Source organism: Herpailurus yagouaroundi, unplaced genomic scaffold (assembly GCF_014898765.1).
Source record: "Herpailurus yagouaroundi ecotype Mexico unplaced genomic scaffold, PumYag 28, whole genome shotgun sequence".
NCBI lineage: Eukaryota > Metazoa > Chordata > Mammalia > Carnivora > Felidae > Herpailurus > Herpailurus yagouaroundi.
Window position 1 is genome coordinate 136844008 of NW_024412376.1, and position 26461 is coordinate 136870468.

Sequence of the window (26461 nt, forward strand, 5' to 3'; positions counted from 1 at the left end):
CCTCCTTCCTGTCGGGCCCTCACATGGTCTCCTCCTCCTCTCACTTATAAGTAAGCCATTGGTCCCATCACAGAAGCGCGACCCTCACGGCCTCATCTAAACCTAACTGCCTCCCAAAGGCCCCACCTCCAAATACCAACACATTAAGTACTGGGGGAGTCAACACGTGAATTTTCAGGGGACACATTCAATCCATAGCAGGAGCCAGCGTCTTTCTGAACTACCCCTTCCCTCCAGTTCGGCAGAGCAGTTGGATTTCATGTTTTTAGGGCCTCTAAAAACTTTCCTTTAAAAAGAGTTCAGTCAGGGCCACTGGAGTGACTCAGAAGGTTAAGCCTCCAACTCTTGATTTCGGTTCAGGTTATGATCTCAAGTTCCACTGAGTATGAGCCCTGCATCGGGCTCTGCACTGGCAGCCTGTTTAGGATTCTCTCTCTCTGTGCTAACTCTCTCAAAAACAAACAAATAAATAGAGTTCAGTCAGGGAGCACCTTGGTGGCTCAGTTGGTTAAGCGTCTGACTTTGATTTCAGCTCAGGTCATGATCTGGAGGTTTGTGAGATGGAGCCCCTTGTCAAACTACACTGACAGTGTAGAGCCTGCTTAGGACTCTCTCTCTCTCTCTCTCTCTCTCTCTCTCTCTCTCTCTCAAAATAAACATTTTTTTAAAAAATTAAAAAGTTCAGTCAGTAGCCAAGAAAAAAGTTTTCAAGGTACAGGTAACAAGGTTTTATTGTGACTGGAAGAACAGGATGGGATGGTGTTTTGAGTCTTGATGGACTGGCAAAAGTCAGAACATTTTTTTTTTTTTTTTTGCAGGGGGAGGGGAGACCTGGAGGCCAGCAAGGAGGAGCTGCTTGGCAGAGGCACCGAGGCACTCCAGCTCAGAGCCACCCTTCCTCCTGAACCCCCAGCACGTGCTACTGACATCAGCGTGGCAACCGGCTTGTGCTGCCAGGTGACCACCTTGTGCATTTCATGTCGTGGCATCTCGTATAACCCAGGTCACGGGACAGGGCTTAGAAGTGGACTCCCACTCCCTCACTCAGCCTGCTTCCTTGTCAATGCAGGACGACCTGACTTACCCCGAAGGAAGAAGACTGCATATGGTACTTCCAACCCAACCTGTTCCAGGGCGCCAACCAGGCACCGAACAAACGTGCCTCCACGTCCCCAGACTGCCTGGCGTCCTATTCCGGTGTGTGGGTGATAAGCCCAGTTTCCAGTGAAAGTCACTTGAACACTCGTACGATGATGAAGAAAAACAGAACAATTCCACAGCCTCAGGACATGAGACAAACAATCTGTTGACATAAAATCACAGAAAACAGCTGATCCTGGAACAACGCAGGAGCTAAGGGAATGATGCCCATGCAGTCGAAAATCCACACACAACTTTTGACTCCCTCAAAACTCAACTACTAAGAGGCTGCTGGTGACTGGAAGCCTTACTGATAGCATAAATGGTTGATTTAACACACATTTTGTTATCTGTATTATATACTGTATTCTTATGACAAAGGGAGAGAAAAGAAAGGGTTAAGAAACTCTTAAGGAAGAGAGGATACATTTATAGTACTGTGCTGTATTCCTTGAAAGGAAATCTGAGAAGTGACTGTGTGGTTCAACCCCATATTGGTCAGGGTCAACTGTACATTCAAGGTGAAAAACATTAAAGTTTTGTGAAGGAATCAAAAAATCAAGATACAGTTTCTGCCACACAGACCTTTACCATATAAACAGGTGGATTTAATGTATTTAATTTGTACCTAAGTAATATTTATTAAGTTTGGCATGGAAAAAGACCATTTTATCCCGACAAAGTGGTAGACCCCAAATTGTTGGTGTTTACGGCACAAAAGAGCGTTTCATCACTACAAGACCACAGCAAAACCCTCCGGGGAGGGGTCGGGAAGGCTCTTCCCCTCAGCAGTGCAGCTTTCCAACTCAGAACCTTGAACTTGGCTATATTTGCACTCAGCCCTTCTCCTCCTCTCTTCTCCCTTGGTATCTGTCATGTCTCCCTTACTGTGCTTGCACACCCCTTTATCCAGCCCCAATCCACTTTGAGCCCGATTCTTGGTACAGTGCTTCACATACAGCTGTGCACTCAGAACATTTACATGTTAAATAACACAATAAATCTACCTCAGTGTGCCAGGGGTAGGGACTGCATTTTGCATGCAAATTTTGGACTTTGGTTAAAGCCCGTATCACTGTACCCTGATGATGTGAGATAAAAGTCCAAGGCATATAGAGAAAGGGCCATGCTGAGAGGCAGAGGAAAAGCTGCTGCGGCCGTGCAGACGGGACCCTGAAGGGCAGCAAATGGTGCCCTGTAAAAAGTATGCTAACTTATTACAGGGCAACTGGAAATACCGAAAAATAGGACAGAAGAAGATGAAGACGACTATAATCCCACCTCCCAAAGGTAAGTTCTTTTAATATATTCACGTTTCCCTCGGGTCTTTTCTTGGATGTGCGCTGCACATATAAAAGTGCCTTCTATCTGCAGGAATTTGACTATAGTTCTGGGTTTTTGTCCGCATGGCACAATCTCTCTTCGGTCCACAACCCGCCTCCCTCTGAAAGCAGCATCACAACGGGGCATGAGCATCTGAAGTGCCTGGCACACACCAAGCAGGAGCAAGACACAGGAGACGGTGCGATCGTGACCCCAGCCCCATAGAAAGGGATCAAGGTGGGCAGGCACACTTAGGACTCCCCTCTGGAGAGGAGTATTTGGAGCTATTTAGCCAGAAATAATATAAAATGAGGTCACATCACAGTCCCCTAATGCCCAGAGAAGAGCTGGGAGACCTTTGGTGGGAAGTGGTGGGAACGGGAAGCCCTGTCACGTAAAGCGGCTCAGGAGAGGGGCACCTGGGTGGCTCAGTCGGTTAAGCGTCTACCTTCAGCTCAGGCCAGGATCTCATGGTTCATGGGTTTGAGCCCTGTATCTCTCTCTCTCTCTCTGTCTCTGTCTCTCTCTCTCAAAAATAAATAAACTTAAAACAAAACAACATGGGGGGAGGGGGGCGGTGAGTTCAGGAGAGGGGACTGTGGGGATTGTAAGGATGAAATCTATGACCAAAGAGGCAGAAGAGAGGAAGGAAAGGTCCCAGAGGCACACTCAGGTGACCTGCACAAGCAGCAAGGAAACCTCGATGGGGCTTTGCACGCAGGACAGCCCTGCAGGAGGACTGTGACTTAGCCCCAGCTACAAACTTTGCTGCCCTCCCCTCCCCTCCTCCTCTCGTGCATCTGTGGCTAAAAACTCGAACCCCACCCATCCCATTACACAATGCTTATCTGGATATGATCTAAGGTCAGACTCCATGAAAGGAAGCCCATGACTTAAAAGTTAGGAAATACTTTTGTGCTTCGCTGGGGAGAGGGGATGGGGAAGTCCACACTGTGAAACAAGAAGTTTACGGCAGCGACCCCGGTTCTTCCCCCGACTTGACACAGTGCTCAGTGGGCTATATGTGGAAATGTGACCTTTCCACCTGGAAAACCCCGGCCTCGCAGCCTTCCTTATAAGGGCCCATATCCTGAAGGAAGCCAGCTCAGAAAGCAGCACTCTTTTCGGGTGTCCATGACTGCTGGGAAGCTGGGAAGCTTGGGCTTTTGCCGTGTAAAACTTTGGGCTGTGTCCTCCATGAGAAAATGGAAACAAACTGTGTGATCGCTGAGACGGCTTCCATCTCTTAGAAGTCAGTACCTTGATGTTCATTCAAAACCTTAACAGACTTCAACCAATCTGGTTTATGAGTTAAAGTGGATGTGTCAAGTTCGAATGTTCTCTGAAAACTGTTTCTGTAGTAAGCAAATTTTTTAAACATTACCAGAGCTGACTTCACCCCAAAAACTCATTAAAGAAGTAACGTTTCCTTTTGAAAGTCTCTCCTGACCATAACTGAACATGGCACATCCCAGGATTCTGAGCTTCCATTTGGAATTCATAAGAAGTAAGAGGTATTATGTGTGCACGGGACAAAACAAATGTGAAATATTGGCTGCTCTGACTGAAACGAACGAAAGTAATTTGCTAAAGACTCACATATCTCCACTCTCAAGGATGGACACTTTTCTAAACATCTTGGCACAACACAGGATACCAGGTGCTGTGCACACGGCCCCAAAGCGGCATCTTAAATTCCGAAGAATGTCAGCACGGCGGGAATTGACCCTCGGAGAGCCTGGGAACCGGTGCTTAGCCGGCCAGGTCTCAGCTCTCTGCACTTGTCAACCCCTGGACATCTGGAAAGCTGCTGGGATGATTTTAAAGAGTGCAACATCTAGGACATTTCTTGGCAATAATTCTGGTCTTTTGTCTCTCCCCATTAAGGGACTGAAGAGAAACCACTCCCTGTGTCTGTCAGCACTCTTGGCCTCCGTGTGGCTTTTCTACCTGTGAATCCAGAGCACGGTGTGGCTCGGCAAGGTGGGTCCTGTCACCACAGGTGTGCACCTGGGGTGGGGCGGGAGCAGGACCCAGGTTCCTCTGGCTGTGACTTCAAGTGATGACATACACTCTGCCGACAAGCTGAAGCTATTGTGCAAACCACCGGCACCCTGCCCAGGAGGCTCACAGAGGTTCTTTTTGGCAACGTGCATGTCCTCTATATGCCCGAGTCTCTGATTGCCCAAGAACATCCCTTTGCTTGTCCTACAGTCCAGTGATGATAAAAGGGAAGGTGGTGGGGGATGGAATTAAAGGATGGCTGCCATCTGTGGTGGGGACTGAGAAGGCAGCTGTTTCTGTTTCCTTCGAAACCTATTAGGAACAGACTGTCTACGCTCTTTTATGTAGCCTCCGTCTCTTTGATACTTTCCCTCTGGTTGTCCTAACACCCCGGATTCCATGAGGTGGGTGCTATGACCACACCCGAGAGACAGCAGAGGACTCTGTGGCAAGTGCCCTTGGCTAACGGCTCATAAATGGAGGAGACAGGACTTAAGCCCAGACCCAGTCTGACCTAAAGATCCATACTCTTCAACTCAACAACAACAAAAGAACAAACAACTCCATTACAAAATAGGCAAAGGACTTGAAAAGACATTTCTCCAAAAATGATCTACGAATGACCAATAAGCATATGAAAGGATGCTCGCCACCACTATTCATTAAAGGAATGCAAATCAAAGCCGCAATAGAGATATCACCTTTTACCCATTAGGATGGCCACTTTAAGAAACCCCAGAACACAACTACTGGTGAGGATGTGGAGAAGCTGGGGCACTTGTGAGTGCTAGTAGGAATGTCAGTGGGGCAGCTGCTGTAGAGCAGTCCGGCAGCTCCTCCCAATTACAAATAGGATGACCACGTGATCCCATGATTCCAGCTGTAGGTACATATGGAAAGGAACTGAAAGCAAGATTTCAGGCAGTTACTTGCTCACCCATGTTCACTGCATCATTATTCACAACAGCCAAAAGGTAGAAACAACCTAAATATCCACTGACATGTGAATAAACAAAATGTAGTGTACACACACACACACACACACACACACACAGAGGAATATTATCCAGCCTTAAAAAGGAAGGAAATCCGGTCACATGCTGGATGAACCTTGAGGGCACAATATTAAGTGAAATAAGCCATCACAAAAAGACAAATACCATACCGATTCCACTTACACGAAGTAGCTAAGGTAGTCAAACTCCTAGAAAACAGAAAGTAGAATGGTGGTTGGCGGGGAAGGACGGGGGTGGGGGGGGTGGCAATGAAATAGTTAGTGTTTAACGGGTATCGAGTTTCAGTTTTAGTTCTGCAGAACCACTGCACAAAAATGTAAATTTACCTAACACTACTGAGCTATACCCTTAAAAGTGGTGAAGATGGTAAATTTTATGTGTTTTTTTTACAACTAAAATTTTTAAAATATTTTTTTAAATCCATGCTGTTAACCAAAATGCTGCGCACTGATTCTCCAGTTGATCATGCCTTTCTGCAACTCTGCAGGACCCTTTTCCTCTCAAGCAGAATGAAGCCGAAGCCATTTGCAAAAATATTCATTACAATGGGAGCTATCAACTAGCACCGAATTTCAGTCTATTTCTCCTCGTGACAAAGAAAACCGAGGACCACAGGTTGGAATGAGGCTATGAAAAAAGCTCCAAGGGCCCATTTTTAAAACTCTGGCAACTCAGAAAAGGTGGGTGTGCAAGGAAAGAGTCTTGATGTAGATGAAGATCTGACATTCCAGGATATCCTCCCAAAGGTCACTCCAATTCAAAACATGAAGTCAGAACATTCCCAAGCTCTGTCTCTCTGCCATACAAACACGTGTCTCTCCCTGGGTCTGAGGTTTTCCAAGGCCATGCACTTTTGCCTTATTCGGGCCTGAGTTTCGTTCATTATGCAATGCTGCCTCTCATGGAAGGGGACAGTTACTGCCCACCCCATGTTACAAAGGAGGAGACTGAGATAAGGCAGCAGGCCCAAAGTCCCAGGGTTGGGGGGGGGGGGCAGCGCTGGCACTCCACAGCCCCTAAGCACCTGCTGCCTTGCGGTTGGCCAACACTGGGTATTCCTAAATACAATGCAGATGAAGGCCCTGTGGGTTATATGGTCCTTGAGATCCAGTCTTCTCATCTGTAAAATGAGGCACTGGGTAAAGAATCCCTTTTCTTTCTAACATGCAAAGCTCCAGATCATATAAGTTGTCCACTATATCCAAGAGACTTTACTGAGCTCCACAGACTCAGGGTACCATAATAGGAGCATGAAACAGAGGTATTTAACATGTGAAAAAGCCTTGAACCCCAACATCCAAGTCCACCATCTTGGGCAAGAACCAATACAGATATACGTGCCAAAGACTACGGAGACAGACTTGTACTATCCCCAAAATTATGAAGTAGCAAAAGGATGATTATGAAACCATTTCTGACCCACAGCAGGTAAAACGGTTACCGGTTACAACCAAAGGAGTTATTGTGACACACTGAGGGCAGGACAACCAGGCACTGTGGCGGAGAACCAGTTTATGTTAATATGGGCAACCAGAAAAGGCAAAAAGCCTCCAGGGCTTTTTTGAGAAGCATCCAGGGGCAATGACCTGGGTCATTATACCACTAAAAATAGACACCATGTGTTGGTAAAACTGGACAGCCACATGCAAAGGATGAAACCAGGGGCGCCTGGGTGGCTCATTTGGTTAAGTGTCTGACTTCGGCTCAGGTCATGATCTCACACTTCCGAAGTTCGAGCCCCATGTCAGGCTCTCTGCTGTCAGCACAGAGCCCGCTTTAGATCCTCTGTCTCCCTCTTCTCTGCCTCTTCCCCACTCGTGCTCGCTCACACACACTCTCTCTCTCTGTCTCAAAAATAAACAAACATTTAAAAAGGCTGAAAGTAGGGGTGACTGGGTGGCTCAGTGGGTCGGGCGTCTGACTTCGGCTCAGGTCATGATCTCGCAGTTGGTGGGTTTGAGCCCTGCGTTGGGCTCTGTGCTGGCAGCTCAGAGCCTGAAGCCTCCTTCGAATTCTGTGTCTCCTCCTCTCTCTGCCCCTCCCATGCTCATGCTCTGTCTCGCTCTATCTCTCAATAATAAATAAACGTTAAAAAAAATTTTTTTTAAAGGATGAAAGTAGACCGCTTTCTTACACATTATACAAAAATTAACTTGAATGGATTAAAGACTTGAATGTAAGACTTGAAACCATAAGATTCTCAGAAGAAAACTTAGGCAGTAAGCTCCTTGACATTGGTCTTGGCGATATTTTTCCGGCTCTGACTCCAAAGGAGAGGCAAACAAAAGCAAAAGCAAACAAATGGGATGGCATCAAAATAAAAAGCTTCTGTACCGTGAAGGAAACTGTTATCAAAACGAAGAGGCAACCTACTGAACCAGAGAAGATATTCGTAAATCACATATCCAACAAGGTGTTAACACTCAAAATACAGAAAAAACTCATACAACCTAACAACAGAACACAATCCAATTAAAAAATAGGCAGAAGGGCGCCTGGGTGGCTCAGTCAGTTAAGTGGCTGACTTTATTCAGCTCAGGTCACCATCTCCCAGTCTGTGAGTTTGAGCCCCACATTGGGCTCTGTGCTGACAGTTCAGAGCCTGGAGCCTGCTTCTAATTCTGTGTCTCCCTCTCTCTCTGTCTCTCCCCTGCTTGTTCTCTGTCTCTCTCTCTCTCAAAAATAATAAACATTAAAAAAAATTTTTTAAAAATAGGCAGAGGATCTAAAAAGACACTTTTCTAAAGATGACATACACATGGCCAAGGGGGACATGCAAAGATGCTCGTCACTAATCACCATGGAAATGTAAATCGTCACAATGAGCTATCACCTCACAGAAGTTAGAAGGATTCTTAAGAAGACAAAAAATAAAAAGTACTGATGAAGGTGTGGAGGAGAGGGATCCCTCAGTACACTGTTGGTGGGAATATAAGCTGGTGCAGCCACTATGGAAAAAGCATATGGAGGTTCTTCAAAAAGTTAAAAATAGAACTACCCTACGGTCCAGCTCTTCCACTTCTAGGTACTCATCTAAAGAATACAAAAACACTCATTTGAAAAGAGATGTGCTCCTATGTTCATGGTAGCATTATTTACAATAGCCATGAAAAGGAAACAACCTAAGTGTCCACTGATAGATGAAGGAATATGGAGTAGGTGGTACATGCACACAGTGGAATACTACTCAGACATAAAAAAGAATGAAATCTTGCCATTTCTGACAACATGGATGAACCCTGAGGGTACTATGTTAAGTGAAATAAGTCAGAAGAAGAGAAACAATGACTTCACTCATATGGAATCTAAAACCAACCAACCAACCAACCAAACCAGACTTCCAGAGTGATGGTTATCAGAAGGGAAGGAGGCTGGGGTGGGCAAAATGGGCAAAGGGGGCAACTGTATGGTGACGGATGGTAACCAAACTTTTGGCAGTGATCACTTTGTAATGCATACAGACACCGAATTATATTCACCAAATGGATCTTGTTCTTTTCCTTTCCTTTTCTTTTTGGGATCAGGCTTCCCCCCGCCCCCCCCTTATTTCCAGGTTGGGAGGGGGGGTGGAGTGAAGAAAGGGAAACAAACCACAAGAGACTCTTAACAACAGAGAACAAACTGAGAGTTGCTGGAGGGAAGTGGGCAGGAGGATGGGCTAGATGGGTGATTAAGGATTAAGGAGGCACTAGTGATGAGCACTGGGTGTTGCACATTACATGATGAATCACTGAATTCTACTCCTAAAACCAACAGTGCACTGTATGTTAACTAAAATATTAAAAAATAAATAAATAAAAGTAAAAATAAGATTAAATTTAAAAAAAGACACCATGATACGTTTGCTTTTTCTATTATCACTGATGTGACTTCTTCAGAAACAATAAAACATACTGTGGGGAACCTTAGAATGACTTCAACCAGAGTTTAAACTTTAACAAACTATGTTCATTTAGAAACAGAACATACTGACTTGGACTAATCTATCAATTACAATTCAAAGAAAAAAGGTTTTTAGTTGTACAGCCAGAGCAATCCACGAAGACAAAATGTAGGATCTTTGAAGCTACAGAGAAAAAGGTTCCACGGGCTTTTAACTTTCTTAACTTTCATTTATTTTTTAATTAATGTTCAAACCATTCTCTGAAACAATAAGCATAACGTATTGCAATTTTATTTCTGCTGGAACCAGAGAAATTTGGAATCTCAAAGATCATTACGCATCAAAGTGCTTTGAGACAACTGTGCAACTCTCTTGGGACGGCGAGCAGGTAGCGAGTGGCCCTCAGGAGGCAAAGGCATCTGAGACACCAAAGATGACAGTGGCTGGAGGGCAACAAGAACACCCTTCAAAGATGGGTTATGAGGTGCCTGGGTGGCTCAGTCAGTTAAGCTCAGGTCACGATCTGACAGTTCGTAGGTTTGAGCCCCACACTGGGCTCTGTGTTGACAGCTCAGAGCCTGGAGCCTGTTTTGGATTCTGTCTCCCTCTCTCTCTGCCCCTCCCCCGCTCACTCGCTCACTCTTGCTCTCTCTCTCTCTCTCTCTCTCTCAAAAAAATAAATAAACATTAAAAAAAGAAGGGCTGTATCTCTAACTTTTAGGCTAGATTTCTCCAAATTAAGGCTGTCATTTTATTACTAGTTATGCCAAGTTTAGTAATTCCATAGAAGAAAAAGGAGAGGGAAAAAAAAAAAAATCACCAAATGAGCATCTGTAGTTCAAGTCCACGAGAGAGAAATGATTTTATAACCAGGCCCATTTCCAATGAATCTGAACACTTGTTACTATCATGATTTGTGACAGGAATGTGTTTCCATTATAACCCTCTATGAGACTAAATATATTTTAAACTTTTTTTTTTAATGTGTATTTATTTTTTAGGGGGGTGGGGGAGGGAGAGAGAAAGAGAATCTGAAGCAGGCTCTGCACTGCCAGTGAGGAGCCCAGAGCCCAATGAGGGGCTTGATCTCACGACCACAAGATCATGACCTGAGCTGAAATCCAAGGACACTTAACCTACTGAGCCACCCAGGCACCCTCTGCAGAGGAATTTTTGACAGAAGGTCACCAGCTTCTTTCCAAGTGCTTCTAGTAATAAGAAATATACCTGCCAGGGGGCGCCTGGGTGGCGCAGTCGGTTGAGCGTCCGACTTCAGCCAGGTCACGATCTCGCGGTCCGTGAGTTCGAGCCCCGCGTCAGGCTCTGGGCTGATGGCTCGGAGCCTGGAGCCTGCTTCCGATTCTGTGTCTCCCTCTCTCTCTGCCCCTCCCCCGTTCATGCTCTGTCTCTCTCTGTCCCAAAAATAAATAAAAAACGTTGAAAAAAAATTAAAAAAAAAAAAAAAAAAAAGAAATATACCTGCCAGACACAATTTCACCTACTTCCAGACAGCCAGCCATCAACTGTAAAAAAGCTAGTGAGCTCCAGGCGGTTTCATGGTTCTCCCTTTGGTTGGTAAACAACATAGTTAACAAGAATACACAGATTTGTGGTAGCTGCAGGCTATGCCTCCCCTCCCAGCGCAGGCCCCACCCTCTTCCCTCACGGCTGGATACAAACTTGAGTAGGTCCCCTCTGCCATGCTGGCACCATGCCTCTCTCCCATCCCTCCTTGGAGGAGCCTCCGTGAGTTGGGCCAATCAGCTCCCAAAGGTCTGGGGGTAAAGCAGATTGGCAGTTAGGTGACTGGATGCCTCTGGAGCTAAGAGGTCATACAGACGTGGAGGCTGGTGTGACCCTACAGAGTGACGAGCCAGCTGGGAAAGCTGGTGTGTAGAATAAAGAGGAAACCAGACGAAAGAAGAAAAATTACATGGCCCCAAAGAGAGGGAGCCAGAGAGACTTCCTTGGTTCCTTACAACTTCTAGTTTCCAGCTCTTGCCCTTATTTTGATTTCTAAAAGCCTCCTTCTGATTAAGCTTGCTTGACTCATTTTCTGTTTCTTGCAACAAAACCATCATTGACTGACTAAGGCTCATCTGTTTCCTGAGCATTCCCTGAGCGCCGCCTATACGCAGTGGGCATCTGAGGACAGCTGAGCGCTGCAAACAACTTCCTCTCTCAAGAAACTAGAAGCTGGTGGATCGGCAAGAATAGAACATAATTAGGGAGAGCAGGTTGGTGATAATCAGGGCTGGTTTCACGGACGCAGAAGCAAATGCAGCTATGACAACCAAGAGTCGAGTCCTCTTACCACCGACTGCCTATATGACCTTACGGAGGTCCCTTTCCTTCTCTGAGTCTCCGTTTCTTCATCTCTAAATGAGAAATTTGAAACGTGACTTTCAAAGTCCGCATGTGCTTTTATGATTCCTTAAAAGCAGTGGTCTCAATACCTCTTACGTATCCAGTAACAATATTTTTAGAAGCCATGTTGGTTGTGGAATGTCTATAACCCCTGCCCAAAGTTTACAATTTCAGTTAGAAGACGACACAACACAAGCACCAACCTCAATGCTGCACTTGCGGTTCTGAGCGATGGAGTCAGGGCAAAATGAGCCCTCAAAGAGCTCATCATCTAGAGCAGTCAAGTGCAGGCAAGAGAATTTGACGGAGGGAAATGTCCTAAAGCCAGCCACTGGCCACATGTGGCTCTAGAGCACTTGAAGTGGGGCTAGAGTGAGGAACTCAATTTTGTACCGTATTTAAGGGCAATTAGTCGGGGCGCCTGGGTGGCGCAGTCGGTTAAGCGTCCGACTTCAGCCAGGTCACGATCTCGCGGTCCGGGAGTTCGAGCCCCGCGTCAGGCTCTGGGCTGATGGCTCAGAGCCTGGAGCCTGTTTCCGATTCTGTGTCTCCCTCTCTCTCTGCCCCTCCCCCGTTCATGCTCTGTCTCTCTCTGTCCCGAAAATAAATAAACGTTGAAAAAAAAAATTAAAAATTAAGGGCAATTAGTCAACACTTAAGGTTAACCAGCTTTATGTGGCTAGTGGCAATTACCAGCACAGATCTAGAGGTCCAGATAGATAACCCGAACACAAAGTAGCTCTCCAGCAGGGACAAGCAAGCATCAGGGAAGGAGAGGCTGATTATGTCCGAGAGAAAGAGGAAGAGACAGGGACACTGAAGTGGCCTGGAAGGAGTAGGAGAGTCTATCAGTGCTGATGTGCAGTATGTTGGGTGCAGAGGGGACAAGAGAGTGAGAGGAGCATTCTGGGCGAAGGACACCATCCATGAGAAATCATGGCTGCAAGAAGCACAGCACATGAGTGAGCAGTGAAGCACTGTGCACGGGCAGTGCCACAGTCGCCCTGGCTCCCCACCCCATACCCATTCTCCCCTTCGTCCTTACAACAGGGGATATTGCATAAGGTAGCAACATGCTCAGGCATAATTCAACGTCTCCCAGCCTCCCTTGTGGTGATGAGTGGCCCCTGACACAGTTCATATAATGAGACCAAGTGGGGCTCTACTTGGGATTTCTGCAACAGCCTTGCTCTCTTGATATAGAGGGATCACCTTTTTCCTCCTTGTTGGTTCCCTCTTCACTCAGCTTGGAAACACAGGGGAAGCTGAAGGTGGGGCAGCCATCCTGTGACCATGAGCCATGCAGGAGGATGAAACAGGAAGGATCCCAGATCACTGGTAAGATGGAGCCAGTGAACTAGCCTTGTTCTAACATTACCCATACTGCTTTTGTGTGTATGTGTGTGTGAAAAAAATCAGTCCCTCCTCAGTTATGCCAGAGTAGCAAGATTTCTAATACATTCGGTCAGACAGTCCCTAAATGACAATAAATGGCACCGAGAAGTGAGGAGCTAAAAAAAATGTGCAACTGGCAGGGCAGAGAAATCGGGCAGTAGGAGATGAGGAGGAACCCCCAACAAATGAATGGCAGCCCAGTGACTTTACTACGAGCCAGTAAAACCTCTGGTCTAACTGTACGCACCCGGTTCTACACTGGGACCTACACCTGATATGACACACTGCAGTGTTGGGAATAGTGGAAGAAAAGTTCCAGAATGCAATACGTACAGATTTCTCTAGGGGAGAATGATGAGCACATCTTGCAAACAGTAATAGGAAGAAAGACCACTTTGTTAAGGCAGGTACTCCCACCTCCAACCCCTAAGTTCCTCAGTCTGAAGCCTTGCAAGGCTGAACAAGTCAACTGCCTCCATGACCCGCCCCAGCCCCAGCTCCCCAGCACAAGGCCAGGGCCAGGAAGAAAAAGAAAAACTTCCCCTCAGTAACTGTTTGGGGAAAGGTGACGCTGCAAAAAAAAAAAAAAAAAAAAAAAAAAAATCTAAAACCCGAACCCATTGAGGTAAGACTACAATCTCTCACCACCAGAACTGTCCTTAGTCGAAAGTTCTCAAGCTAACACACCTGGTCAGGAAATGAACCATAATACTTCAACTTCCTGTGAAAAACCTATGCTCTCTCAAGTACAAAATGCAGTTTAGTACTTTAAATTATTTTCAGAATTATAGAAGACCATAATGTAGCATTTCTAGATCAATAAGTGAGGTTTAAAATCTTGTCAGTATCCATTCCGCAAACATTTTCATTCATACGAAAGTCATAAAACAAATTTACTTGAGGAAAAAAATCCATTTAGAAAGTATTTTAATGCGTCCTTTGGCTTTATTTCCAGATTTTACAAAATCAAGAACTCACCAAGTGCATCAACAGCTGTAATTGTGGAGCAGCCAGCTCATGTCCAGTGGGGATGTACGGCTTTGCCACCTCTAGGAGATCACGTCCCTTCATTCAAATAAGTGAGATTAACAGAAACTATTCAACCAGGAAGATTCTAATTCTGTTTTTGAAAAATATGATACAATAATGCCTAAACTGGGTGCTTTATTAGGGGCTAACGGTGAATTTTAGAGTCCTTCCAGACTAAGAATTGCTTTCACCTATCACACACACAGATTTAAGCAAATATTCCTAAAACGCAACGGTTCATCACTGAGTTTAAGAGCCTGGATTTACAACCGACACGGCTTGCTTCGTAGCTGTGTGAACCAAGTGCCGTGGGTGCTGTGGCCATATTGCCCAGCATTTCCAGCCTCACCTCCCAGGTAGCGGGCAGTGCCACCTACAGCACAGTCACTGTGAGAATTACCACCCAGCTGCGTAAGAACGCAAACACCACGTGTTTAATACACGATAAGGAGAATTATAATGGCTAGTATTAATATTTGATTACCTTTATAGCAAAAAAAAAAAAAAAGATCTGTTGGTTGTTTCATAATCTGCCATTGAACACATTTCTAATTCTCAATCTTCTCTTCATTTTACTAAGAACCACTGAGGGCTTTTTTGGTTGGAGTTTAAATCAGAATAGGATGAACCCTTGCCTATCAACCACTACACTGTGAGATTCGGAGGGCTTCAAAGTGTGGTCACTAAACCCACAGCATCGGCATCACCTGGGAACCCGTAAAAAACGCAAATTCTCAGGCTCCCCCAAGAACTACATCTCCGGAACCAGAAGCGTTAGACCTGAGCAACAGTAATGTGTGTTGAGTCCTCCAAGGGGGTCTTGAGCACGTTCATTTTGAGAACAGCTAAAGGAAATGTAGTCTTGGGTCAATATCACTAACCTGTGGCCCTCTGATGGCTCCTGTGATAGAGGCTCCCCTGATCTCTCACCTTTCCAGGTGCTGCTGGGGGCAACACCAGAGTCCCCCGCACCCTCTCACTCAGGCTGAAGCAGAAGAAAGGTTAACAAGGCCAGCCAGGAGAGAAGCCTGCTCCTGGGGCATCAAATCCCACTGGCCCCCACTGGCCTAACAATCCTAATGGTCAGAATCACAGGTGATAACTCAAAACCCCTCCCAGAGAAGGACGGGTTCACACCAGCTCATCCATAAAAACCCTTACCATGCATCCACACAAAAACACATCCCTGAATGTTCACAGCAGCACTGTTGCTAACAGCCAACAGGTGGGAAGAACCCAAACACCCCCCCAGCTGGTAAGCAGACAAACAAAATGTGGCGCATCCATACAAGGGAATATTAATGGACCATGAAAAGGAACAAAGCACTAATATGTACTACAACACGATGAACCTTGAGGACACGCTAAATGAAGAAAGCCACAAAGGACAACGGAGCATGTGATTCCACATCTATGACATGTTCCCAACAGGCAGTCTAGAGACACAGAAAACAGATGAGCAGTTGTCTCAGGTTTGAAGGAGGCGTGGGACGCATGGAAGTGGCAGCCATGGGCTTCCTTCTGGGCGGACTAAAACGTTTTAAAATTAGATGGTGCTAATGGTTGTACAACTCCATGAGTGTAGGGATAAAAACGATGAATTGTACACTTTAAATGGGTGAATTGTACAGCATATGAATTATAGTGCAATAAAGCTGTTTTTTAGACAAAGCAAACCCTTCCTGCCAAATGCGTCCTCAGGGCTAAGCTAACCTGCCTGGGAGAGCTGTCCAGGTCACACGAACAGGCCGTAGGGTAAACCGCATAACCGTGAGAAGGGCCAAGAGGATTATGAGGGAGGCAGGCACCTCAGGTGCAAGATTCAAGGAGATGCTCATTCTTAGGACTGTGTAGGTGCAGGGCCTGTACCTGCGGGACCGTGACAGTGAGTGCCTCCTTGAATTTTGCACGCAGCTCACCTGCTTGCCTCACCCTAGTCCTGCCCTGATTTCGAGGCTGTTTCATGTTCAGATAGGTCTACACATTTTACTCCCCTGGAAGTATTTTCAAACTTCTTACCATTCCCTTGCTCTATAAACTTCAATGGCTCCCTAACACCTACAGATGAAGACTGAAAGGTGACAAATCAAGATCTTCCACTTTGGACTTCAATCCTGCAGGCACACAGGCACAGGCTCTGGAGTAAGATTAGCCCTGAGGGGGAAATCTCTGCCAGCTAGGGTGCTGGAAGCAGGGACTCAGAGCCAGGCCTTCAGACCCCAGGGCCTCCAGTGCCCAGGCCCTTGGCCCTCTGCGTACCGCAGCCTTCCTACCAAGCAGCAGAGGCTGAGATGGTATGTTTGTGTCATCAACCTTAGCTCTAGGCTTTGCACCAAGTGTTAAGGACCTACTGTTTAAACACCAATGGTTAATTAGGAAAAGCTCTGTCAGAGCTAACTTGCAATTGTTATCATGCACAAAAACAGCAAACTAAGGCAAAATCTTGCCATTCACTATGGCTTCCCAACGTCAGTAATGACGTGCCAAGAAGCACAATAAAGGGGAAAAATTCTAGTAGCTTCAAACTACAGGAATCCATGAACAATCAGATTTCTGGCTTACAATATTTTATCTTGAACCTGGTCTTTATTCACTACACAAAAGCAAAGTTATATGGAGAGTAAATTAGTAACTATTTTAAAGAACCATGAGACTCTGGAAATCAGATACTATTTTTTTTCTTTCTTATTTTACCCACGCCCTAAAACTCTGTAGAAAAAGAAAAACATCTCAATTTCAGAAGGTGGCTCTCCATTCAAATAAGCTGTAAATGAGCAAGGAAGATACGTACTGTAACAAAAACAAGACCAAAAACAAAATCACAGGGAAGAAAAGGGATTTTTGAGCTTGGAAAGAATGTAGGACCATAAAGACACAGGGAACAACACTGCCACCAAGTGGTGACAGCACCTCAAGTCACCCTCTGAAGTCTAGACCAGTAATAACTGGGACAGCAATCAAAATCCTTTGTGGGGAGTTTTGGGGTTTTTGTTTTGTTTTGTTTTTCTGTTTTTAAGAATTCATGTCCAGGCTCCATACGCAACTGACTCGTGAGGTGAGGCAGAATGCAGAGGGGCAGGTGCAACCCATATTTTAAAATCTCCCCAAGTGACTTTGGTGCACACAGTGAAAGCTAAGAACCAGGGATCGTAACAAAAGGTCATACAGATGTCACTATGATGCTCATATCTTCAGTAAAGTTTTACCTGTAGTCGTTCCACTTACACGATCCATTAAAATTTACTAATGGTATATACATTCTTGAAAATTTGGCAATATACAACACAAATAAATCATAGTTATACAATAGTTTCTATATTTTCATGACATAAAGTAATCATTATAAAGATTTAGATTATATTCCTTAGTCTTGCCATTACTGTTTACATCTAACCCAACAGACTTAAGCTTATCATCAACTAGACACAGCTACAGTCAAACACAAAACTCTTTGAACAGTAGTTTCACTGGACTGTTTATGGGTTTCCAATCAATAAATCTTATCTAGATTAGATGGGTTTTCCTATTTTCTCTTTTAAACAAAGGCATGCAAAGCCTGATGGCTTCTACTGGTGGTCAAGTCTGTCAACACACAATGTAATCTGAAAAGCTTCAATGAAAGGTATCAGACTAACACCAAAATTGTTCCTTTGCACACAGAGGTAATTCAGACGATTTTTCCTCTTTCCAGAGTCGAGAGTTACCTAAAAAAATATTTAACACGAAAAAATTATCTCTTGTATGATACACAATGAGGCAAAACCATGCAGTGTTTCTACTACCAAGTACCTGGTCGGAAGTTGACTTTCTGTATTTTTTGCAGGCCTGACAATTAGGTCAGAGCCCACTGCTAAGAAAACACCTGCATGGTCTCTGTGCCCTGGGGGCCACCCAAGACACAAAGCATCCCTGGAAACTGAGGTGGCAGGAAAGAGGCAGAGAGCCATATGCTTGGTTTCATTTGGCACATATCAAATTTGTCTTACCCCTTTTAGCACATGTTTACCACTGCATTTTTCCCACACAAACTCGTTTCTTCTCCAGGCAACACAAACCTCCTCAAAAAATGTCACTGGTGACCCAGATTTCCTGGAGGTCTGAGACTCGTGGGTGACTCCTTAGGGCAGCGTCAGTGACGCACAATAGCAGGAAGAGGCACGGGAGCCCCCATTCTAGGTCTAGAAGGTTTGGGCTGGATTTCCCATGGTTGCTCGTTCTAAGCCCTTGCTACCCAGAGTGGACCAGCACCATCAGCATCACTGGGGAGCCTGTTAGGAAGGGAGACCCTCTGGATCCATATGGACCTCCAGGACCAGAACCTGTCTCTGTACAAACACCTCAGAGGATCCTAAGCACATGAACATTCGAGACCATGTCCAGAGGAAGCCATTCAATATATAGGTTCATTCATGACTTTGCGGGGATGAGAGCAGCTCCCCCGCTTTATCTTCAGTTCAGGCCTGTGGTGGGATCACCCGTGGGAAGGCTCTAAAAATAAGAAGGCTGCCATCCAGACCTCAGCACCACCACCCCCTCAGAACAATTATGTCTGCGCTCAGCCGTGCCCGACAAATTCAGCCCGAAACACTCGCAACCCTCAGCAGCTTTGCCCTGTGGCAGATTTGACAGCATCCCCGTGATACCACATCTGTGGAGTTTATAGTCTACCAAGTGGGGACCTTTTTTAAGCTCAGCATCTCACCAACTCCTCAACCAAAGAACTCAGAACACGGAGGAGAGAGCACGTGCTTTCCTGGGGTTTCTGGGGCAGTAGCCATAAGTGGTCACCACAAACTTAAAGCATCACTGAAGAATTTTGCATTAAATTTAAGCAACCAGGCAGCTTTCTGTATTCTATTTTATGACGTACCTGTGTTTGTTTCATTACAAAAACATTTGCCTTGCCAAGTCTTCAAGTACGAATTGGTGGTTCCCCCACTTATGGTTTCCCTTCAATGCATTCATACACCTGACCTGCCTCTCTGAAGTTCAGAATGGAAACCATCCCTCCTAGACTTTGCTAAAGTCAGGCAGGGACTCCTACAAGAATTACAAAAATAAAAGTCTGGGATTTGGGAACATTTGTGCTGGGCCTCCTAGACATGGGTGGGTAAATTTCTAAATAGAAATTGCCTACCTACTCCAGATGGGTCTCCAAAACAAAATTCAGATTCTTGCAACCTAATTATTTCACAGATATTTTGTATATAGACAGTGAAACACCCTGACTAAATGGCAGGCTGATATTTTTGGAGGCAGCATTTGTCCAGTTCTGTCTCCATCTCTGTCCACACTGCCTTTGTAGTTTCCTCTCTTTTAGCACTATAGTTAGTTAGAGCCACATTCCTCACTAACACCCATCTTCTCCAGGTTTTAGCCCATGTATTAAAAAATGAGAACCCCAAAGTTACAGGAAATTCTATTTCTCCTTCCCTTGTATCCTTAACACTATGCAAATGGTTTGTAAGTCACTGGTGCTTTATTAGTATTTTGTAAGTGGGATGAAATGGGCAGGACGGTACAAATATCTGCCTCACTTTTTCAGCTCGAAAAAAAGGCTAAAAAGGTTTCCTGTCCATTTAAGTTTGCACTGCCAGAATATAAACACAAAATAGTCATAGGCGGTCACTCTGAGCATCTGAAACATTTTAAAAGGCACCATTCAGGGCTCCCTGCAAACACATTTTTATGTTCGCCATGCCCAAGTCAGGGAATGAGCTCACAGTGGCCACCTGCTGCCGACAGCCGGGCTGCCCACGGGTCCAGCCCCCAGGGAAAGGCAGGAACAGAGGCCACAAGCCACCTCTAGCAACACACAGTCTGCAGGGACAGTCTATCCAAAGCAGCAACCTTGGGGCTGTCAGGTGTCTGAGGATCTGGAGGAGTCCCAGCTGCAAGGGAACACACAGAGAGCTACAAGGGGTCCAAGCAGAAAGTGGTGGCATCGCTGTACCCCAAAGATAGGGAGCAGGCAGTGGCAGAGGATGAAGATGCCTTATCTGGGAGAAGAAAATTCACAGATATATACTGAGAAATCTCTCTCCGTCCCCTGTATACTCCAGACCCAATATGGACATGGAAGAAGAGACGGCTGACCAAAGGCGAGTCCATACATTAAAAGACTCAGAAACATGTGGGTGCCTCGTGGACAGACAGGGAGACCCGTGGAGAGACAGAATAGATGTCCAGGGCAGGTGCCTGCAGGGGAGCTCACTCCCGAAGAGGGGGCATACCCAGGAGTGATGCTGTGCATCCCCAACCGCAGCCAGGCTTGTGTGCAGTTCACAGCATGAGCTTTGGGGCATAGACCCACGTGCTCTAGTCCTGCCTGTGTCTCCCACTAGCTCTGCGGTTTGGGGAAAGTGATTTAAGCCACTCCAAGCATCTGCTCCCTCATCTGTGAAACAGGTGTAATAAAAATGCCAACCTTCATAAGGTTGACTGGGAATGAAATAATTCATATAAAGCACTTGCCATTGATGACGGCATAAGTGATTATTATTATACCAATTCAGAGTCCTAAATGCTTTTATTCTCTCTCTCCTTCCTCTTTCATATAAAGTACCTACAATACAACCCAAAAATTCATATAGTATTTAATTCTAAAAAAAGAACATAAAGGACAAGTTCCTATAGAGGAGGAAGGGAGAGGCTGGTAAGGAATCACTAATGAACAAGTACTAAGTTTGTAAAAATCTGAGCAATTTACTTGCCTTCCTTTAAAAGTCATCAAACCCACAAGGGCTAGAGAAACCAATGATAGAAATCATGAATAAGTGACTGCCAAAGCACTCTACAAGGAGGTAAGTGCTCCGGGAAAGTCAGGATAAGGAGGTCAGGAATGTCTGGTGGTAGGAGGGGAAGGTGCAGTGTGAAACAGAGTGGCCAGGAGAGGTCTTGTTGAAAAGCTAATGTTAAGCAACGATCTGAAGCAGAGGAGGGAGTGAATCATGAGAATATCGGGGAAGAGCATTCCAGACCGAGGGAACAGCTATGCAAAGTCCTCAGGTGGGGCATGGGTGGCAAGAATGAGGGGCCCCCGCCGAAGCCTCCATCAGAGCAACCAGGTGGCCAATGTATCGTGGCGCTCACCTGGCATTGCATGGGGGCCTCTCAGGACCCTTCCTGCAGGAGAGGGCGGAAAATGGACAGTCGCTCCATAGCTGGGGAAGACTCAGTGATGAGTATGGACTGGGCAGGCAGGGCAGGAGCAGCGTGTATGCAGGGCTCTGCTGTGTTCAGTACTTAAAAGCCCAGAGGGCATGGCCTGCCAACTTCACATTGCTCTGGACAACGTACTCATCACGAGAATCAAGCTTCAGAACCATCCCAAAAGGAGGACCTGAGTGGCTCCATCGCCAGCCTAGCAGCACAGAGCCCGCTTAAGATCCTCTGTCCCTCCTCCACTTGAGCACACGCACTCTCTCTCTCTCTCAAAAAATAAATAAAACGTTAAAAAAAAAAAAAAAAAAAAAAAAGAATTGAAGAAAAAATTTCTAAAAGGACTGGCCAAAACCAGTGCTCTAGCACTTCACAGGTACAAGGTGCTTGGGAAACAGCTTTTTAAAAAAACCTCTTTCGAGTGCACCGAGAGAAATCAGCCCAATTTTTAAATAACAGCTAATGCCCCAAAGGACAAGATCTAGTAAGAGCCAGGAATGTGAGTCAATTACTTAAAGCAGAAACAGATTCTGTAGGGGAGGCCACATTAAGAAAACACTGAATGGCCACTCAAAGGAAGGAGGAGGCGCAGGGGAGGGCCTGGCCGAGCCAGCAGGAGCCCCCAGGGGGTGCAGGGCCCCGCAGCAGGGGCAGTGTGTGCTCAGAGGACAGGACTTGGGCTGGACGGCACTCAGCAGTCACCCGTATGAGCACCAAGGAATGAGGGCAGTTAGGCTGGGGAAGAGCTGTAGAGGAAGCGGTGGTCTCCATGACCCCCTACCATCTGAAGAACAGGAAGTACAAGTATGTTCCGTGTGGCCGCAGAGACCAGGGATGGAAGGACAGGGAGCAGGATGTGGCTCAATCCAAGAAGTTCATCTGAAAATTCAGAACTGTTCTAAAACAGGGCAGGCTCCCATGGCCTTACTACGCTCCCAGCCACCCAGCACCAAGAGTTTTAAACCCATTACTGTTGCACATTTCAATACATTAAATACATCACCACAGGCCTGTCTCCACAATCCCCGTGAGGCACAGCCACTACGATACTGGGGCGCTATTTTGAAACCTCGAAATCCCACTGCTGGTGTTACTGCTGTTCTGTTGTTTCAGCCACAAATCACAGCTCAGCGCCCCCTCCTGGGTCTCCCTCCAGTCCCTGACCCTTCTTCCCCGCCCTCCCCAACCCCTCACAGGGCGCTGCGAGGACCTGGGGGGAGGAGAGCTCAGTGGTGGGTGGGTCTCTCCATTGAGGCAGGGGAAGAGTGAGGCAAGGCCATCCCGCTCACACTGGCAGTTAAGAGAAATCCAAACCCCTGCCATTCGGCAAGGCAGCTCCCCCAGGGGCTCCACGCAGCAGGAAGGCCCCACGGCGCCCCCATGTGGAGGGGCTGAGGCAGGAGAAGCAGGGGGCCCAGAGTACCAGAGGGACCTTCCACATCACAGGAGGGAACTTTACACTGGAAACCTTCACTTCACTGATTTTGTTTCTAATCTACCAATTCTGAAAGCACCTGGGTGGCTCAGTCAGTTAAGCATCCAACTCTTGATCTCAGCTCAGGTCATGATCTCACGGTTCGTGAGACTGAGCCCTGCGTAGGGCTCTGCACTGACAGCATGAAGCCTGCTTGGGATTCTCTCTCTCCCTCTCTACCCCTCCCCTACTCATACTCATGCACTCTGGCTCTCTCTCAGAATAAACACGCATTTTAAAAAACTGTCAGTAGAAACATCATGCTCCCTCACATCAGTCAGTGTGGTAACAGGCATAATTAATCCTGTATCACAGGGGAGAAGTTTCAACAGCTTCCAGTTCACAGCTCTTAAGGGGAAAAGCTGGGATTTAAGTGAGGCCACTTTGCTCCAGCCCTCGGAAGATGTCCTTCAATGAGCTCTAAATTCCTTCCCTAAATGCACCTTCACGGCCACCCCAGGCCCTCCCATGCTGACAGGGGAGGTCTCCGCTCTCCAGCAATTTGCGAGCGACCCTCAGCGGCCTGCCAGGTGGACTTTCAGGTACTCCTGAGCACTGTGTCCAGTGGGGGTGATGAAAAATACCATCTGAGAGCATCAGCCCTGTACTCAGGTCCTGGAAGACCATGCTGCCCAGGCTTCGGGGTACTGGGGGGATCCGCTCAGCACTCCAGCCTCTGGCAGAACAATCCATCGTCCCATCCATTCACTACAAACTTTTGCCCAACAGTGTTGGCTAGTCCAGAATTCATCAAGGAACCCTGTCAACTGCAAATGCCACAAACAAGAATGCAGTTTGGGGTGAAACATCCGTTTCGTACAGTATCTCCAGGCTTAACCAATTAAAAACCGAAGCTTCCAAAAAGAGAAGCTGGACACCCACGGCGAGGCTGGTGCTTCTACCTGCTGGGCCACACAAGGCCCATGTTCTCCTGTGCTGCCCATGGCTCATTCCACTCTCCCATTTGACCTTGGGGTCCCCCCAGAGAAGCAAACATTTGCCAGCACTGACTAACCTTCTGACTCCAGTTCCTCAGACCCCGACTGGGAGACACCAGTGTCCACCTGGGAACTCGCCACACTTCCTCACACAGGCAGAGAGCAAGCAGTCCCGGGGCGGGGCCTGCAGAGCTCAGTGCATTTCCTCAGCGGTCAAAGCGCCCACGAGGAGGACAGCCCCCTAGGCTGCGCACTTTACAAGCCTGGTGTTTTCCACAGCTACCAGCCCAGCAGACCCCTTTGGCTCAGAAACGTATAGAGGGAACTAGGTCACACCATCTGGCTGTTGGACTTTACCAGACAATCTACAAAAATGAAAATGAGCCCTTTCAACCTTCTAAACCGATACACACTGAAATAACTCCACTTAATGACTTAAAAAAATCTCACTGCATTTACAAGGCCAGTCTTTCCAGCGTTCCTTTAATCTTGCTCCTGCTGGGAAACAACAGTATAGGAAGCTTAACACCAGTGCTCCAATCTCAATAACAGTTAACAAAAATAACTGTATCACTTCACATTTGTATGTCTTTAGGTTTCCAAAGTACTTTTGCACTTATAATTTATTGTCATCCCATGAGCCTGGAAAAGCCAACATTCACTCTAACCATTTTATGACTCAAGGTAAGTGAAGTTATAGGATTTATATCACAAAGCTGGCAGAGCCCAAACCAGGCTCTTGTTTAATTTGGCAAAGGAGGGGCGCCTAAGTGGCTCAGTTGGTTAAATGTCCGACTCTTGATTTAAATGTACTTGATCTCATGGTTCATGAGATCGAGCCCCGTGTCAGGCTCTGTGCTGAGAGTGTAGAGCTGGCCTAGGACTCTCTCTCCTTCTCTCTCTGCTCCTCCCTAACTTGCATGTGCACTCTCTCTCTCTCTCTCTCTCTCTCTCTCAAAATAAATAAACTTCAAAAAAAATTAGCAGAGAATGTGTTTTTTAAATTACATATTAAGGAGAGCTCTGAGGTGAGGGTAGGGGAAGGAGGAAGAGTGGGAAGCAGCAAGAAAGAGGGCAGAGGGCAAGGGGCATGAGGAGTGGGCAGGGGTCCTCCCCCAGGGCAGCAGTGTGGAAAGTACTCTGGAAACTCTCAGGGCAGCCTGTGCTGCTTCTTAACAGATGCACAGAAGTGCATCAAGGGACAAGAATGAATCTGTGCTACACGTGGTCTGAGAAACTCAAGTAATCTTTGAAAGTCTACTGTTTTGCTTTGCTTTTCTAAAGAAAACAAAAGCTTTCTGATTAAAGAACATTACAGAAAAGAAATACCTGCTGTTGAAAAATCTGGGTCGAGAAAAAGCTTTAAGTTTAGAACTGGATTTAAACTTGTTTTTTACATTGTAACTCAACATAGGAAGGCCCAGAGACAGTCCCAGCACACTCTGCCTGGGAGACACAGGCGGAATGGGAGGGCACAAGACGGTCTTCCCCCGACTCCAGACCGAGGGGCAGCAACGGAAGAGGCACGGAGGTTCTGAGGGGAACCGGAGCGCCGGGTCGGGGAGCACCCCTGCAGCCAGGCTGTGCTAAAACGACACTCGGACTGCAGCCAGGGAACGCGGGAGCAAGGGAAGGAGGCAAGTGGGGCATCAAGGACTTCCACCTGCAGCTAAGCAGTCACCACAGCTCACAGATCAGACATCCTGACCCATCTGCCACAGCCATATGCTCACCATCCAGAAACACTGCTACCACTGAGAGAACCGGTTGAGACTTTCTTGAGTCTTCTGAAAACAGGGCCGAGACCCTCCACATCCCCACGTGCCCCGGGTGAGCGGTCGGCGCAGCTCAGCAGAGGCGCCCTTTTCCACACAAGGTGCCGCAAGCTGCCGGGTCCGCTCACAGACTTCCCTGGAACCTGAGGATCCCCTGCAAACAGCAGCAGGCCTTGTCATTTGAGCTTCTTAGCGAGGCAGCTTTAAACTCCGAATTCTGACTTGAAATCTCACTTCAGCTCTCCTTTCACCGAACGCACTGCTGTGACGCACACCAGCATCCACCCGGTTTGTTTCCAGGGTGTACGGTACCTTCGTATCTGCTGGGAGAATCGCACGCTTTCTGTGGAGTCGCCACTCGGAGGAATATCTGCTGCCGCCAGGAGTGTCTCCGCGTCTTCACGGGGGTCCCGCGGACATCGCCTAGGTGGTTAGCTTCGGAGTCAAAGTCCCTGAAAGCACAAGATGATGGCTTTATGACTGACGGGGAGATATAATCGGGTATTTTAGCTTGACTTTTTGTTCTTAAACAAAACACTACATTATAAATTATCTTCGTATAAGAGGACATAATCAGATAATCACGGACGTTGAATCAAGCCCACAGGGGGTCAACGCTCCGAAGGCACTGCTTTCTCAGAGGATGCATTTCATGAAAAGAGCAAGATTACATGCCCTTAATTCATTTCCCCTGTAAAAGGCATTAAGAAATACGCTCCACAGATCATTAGCTTCCCATTTCCTTTCTTGGTGCCACTTGAGAAAAGAGAAAGTGCTGACAGGGGCACTGGCACCAGGACCACCTTCCCCCCTGGGCTGCGGATGGGAGTGTTTTCTCGGCACAGGTGTGTACCTCCACAGATGGCCACAAACATGAGTAAAGTTCAATTACACAAGCCAATCCAGGCAGCGATTACACGGTTACTTGACAACGACAACAATCTTAATGTTTATAT

General features: G+C 46.6%; 1 protein-coding gene across 5 annotated transcripts in view; it reads right to left on the minus strand.

Moving 5' to 3' along the window:
• TBC1D1 (TBC1 domain family member 1) overlaps window positions 1-26461 on the minus strand; it is a 230000-nt gene that overhangs the window by 59824 nt on the left and 143715 nt on the right. For all 5 annotated transcript variants that reach the window (XM_040485972.1, XM_040485961.1, XM_040485950.1 and 2 more), the window contains one exon: window positions 25818-25957. In XM_040485972.1, the coding sequence (XP_040341906.1) occupies window positions 25818-25957 (140 nt within the window). The remainder of the gene's footprint in view (window positions 1-25817; window positions 25958-26461) is intronic.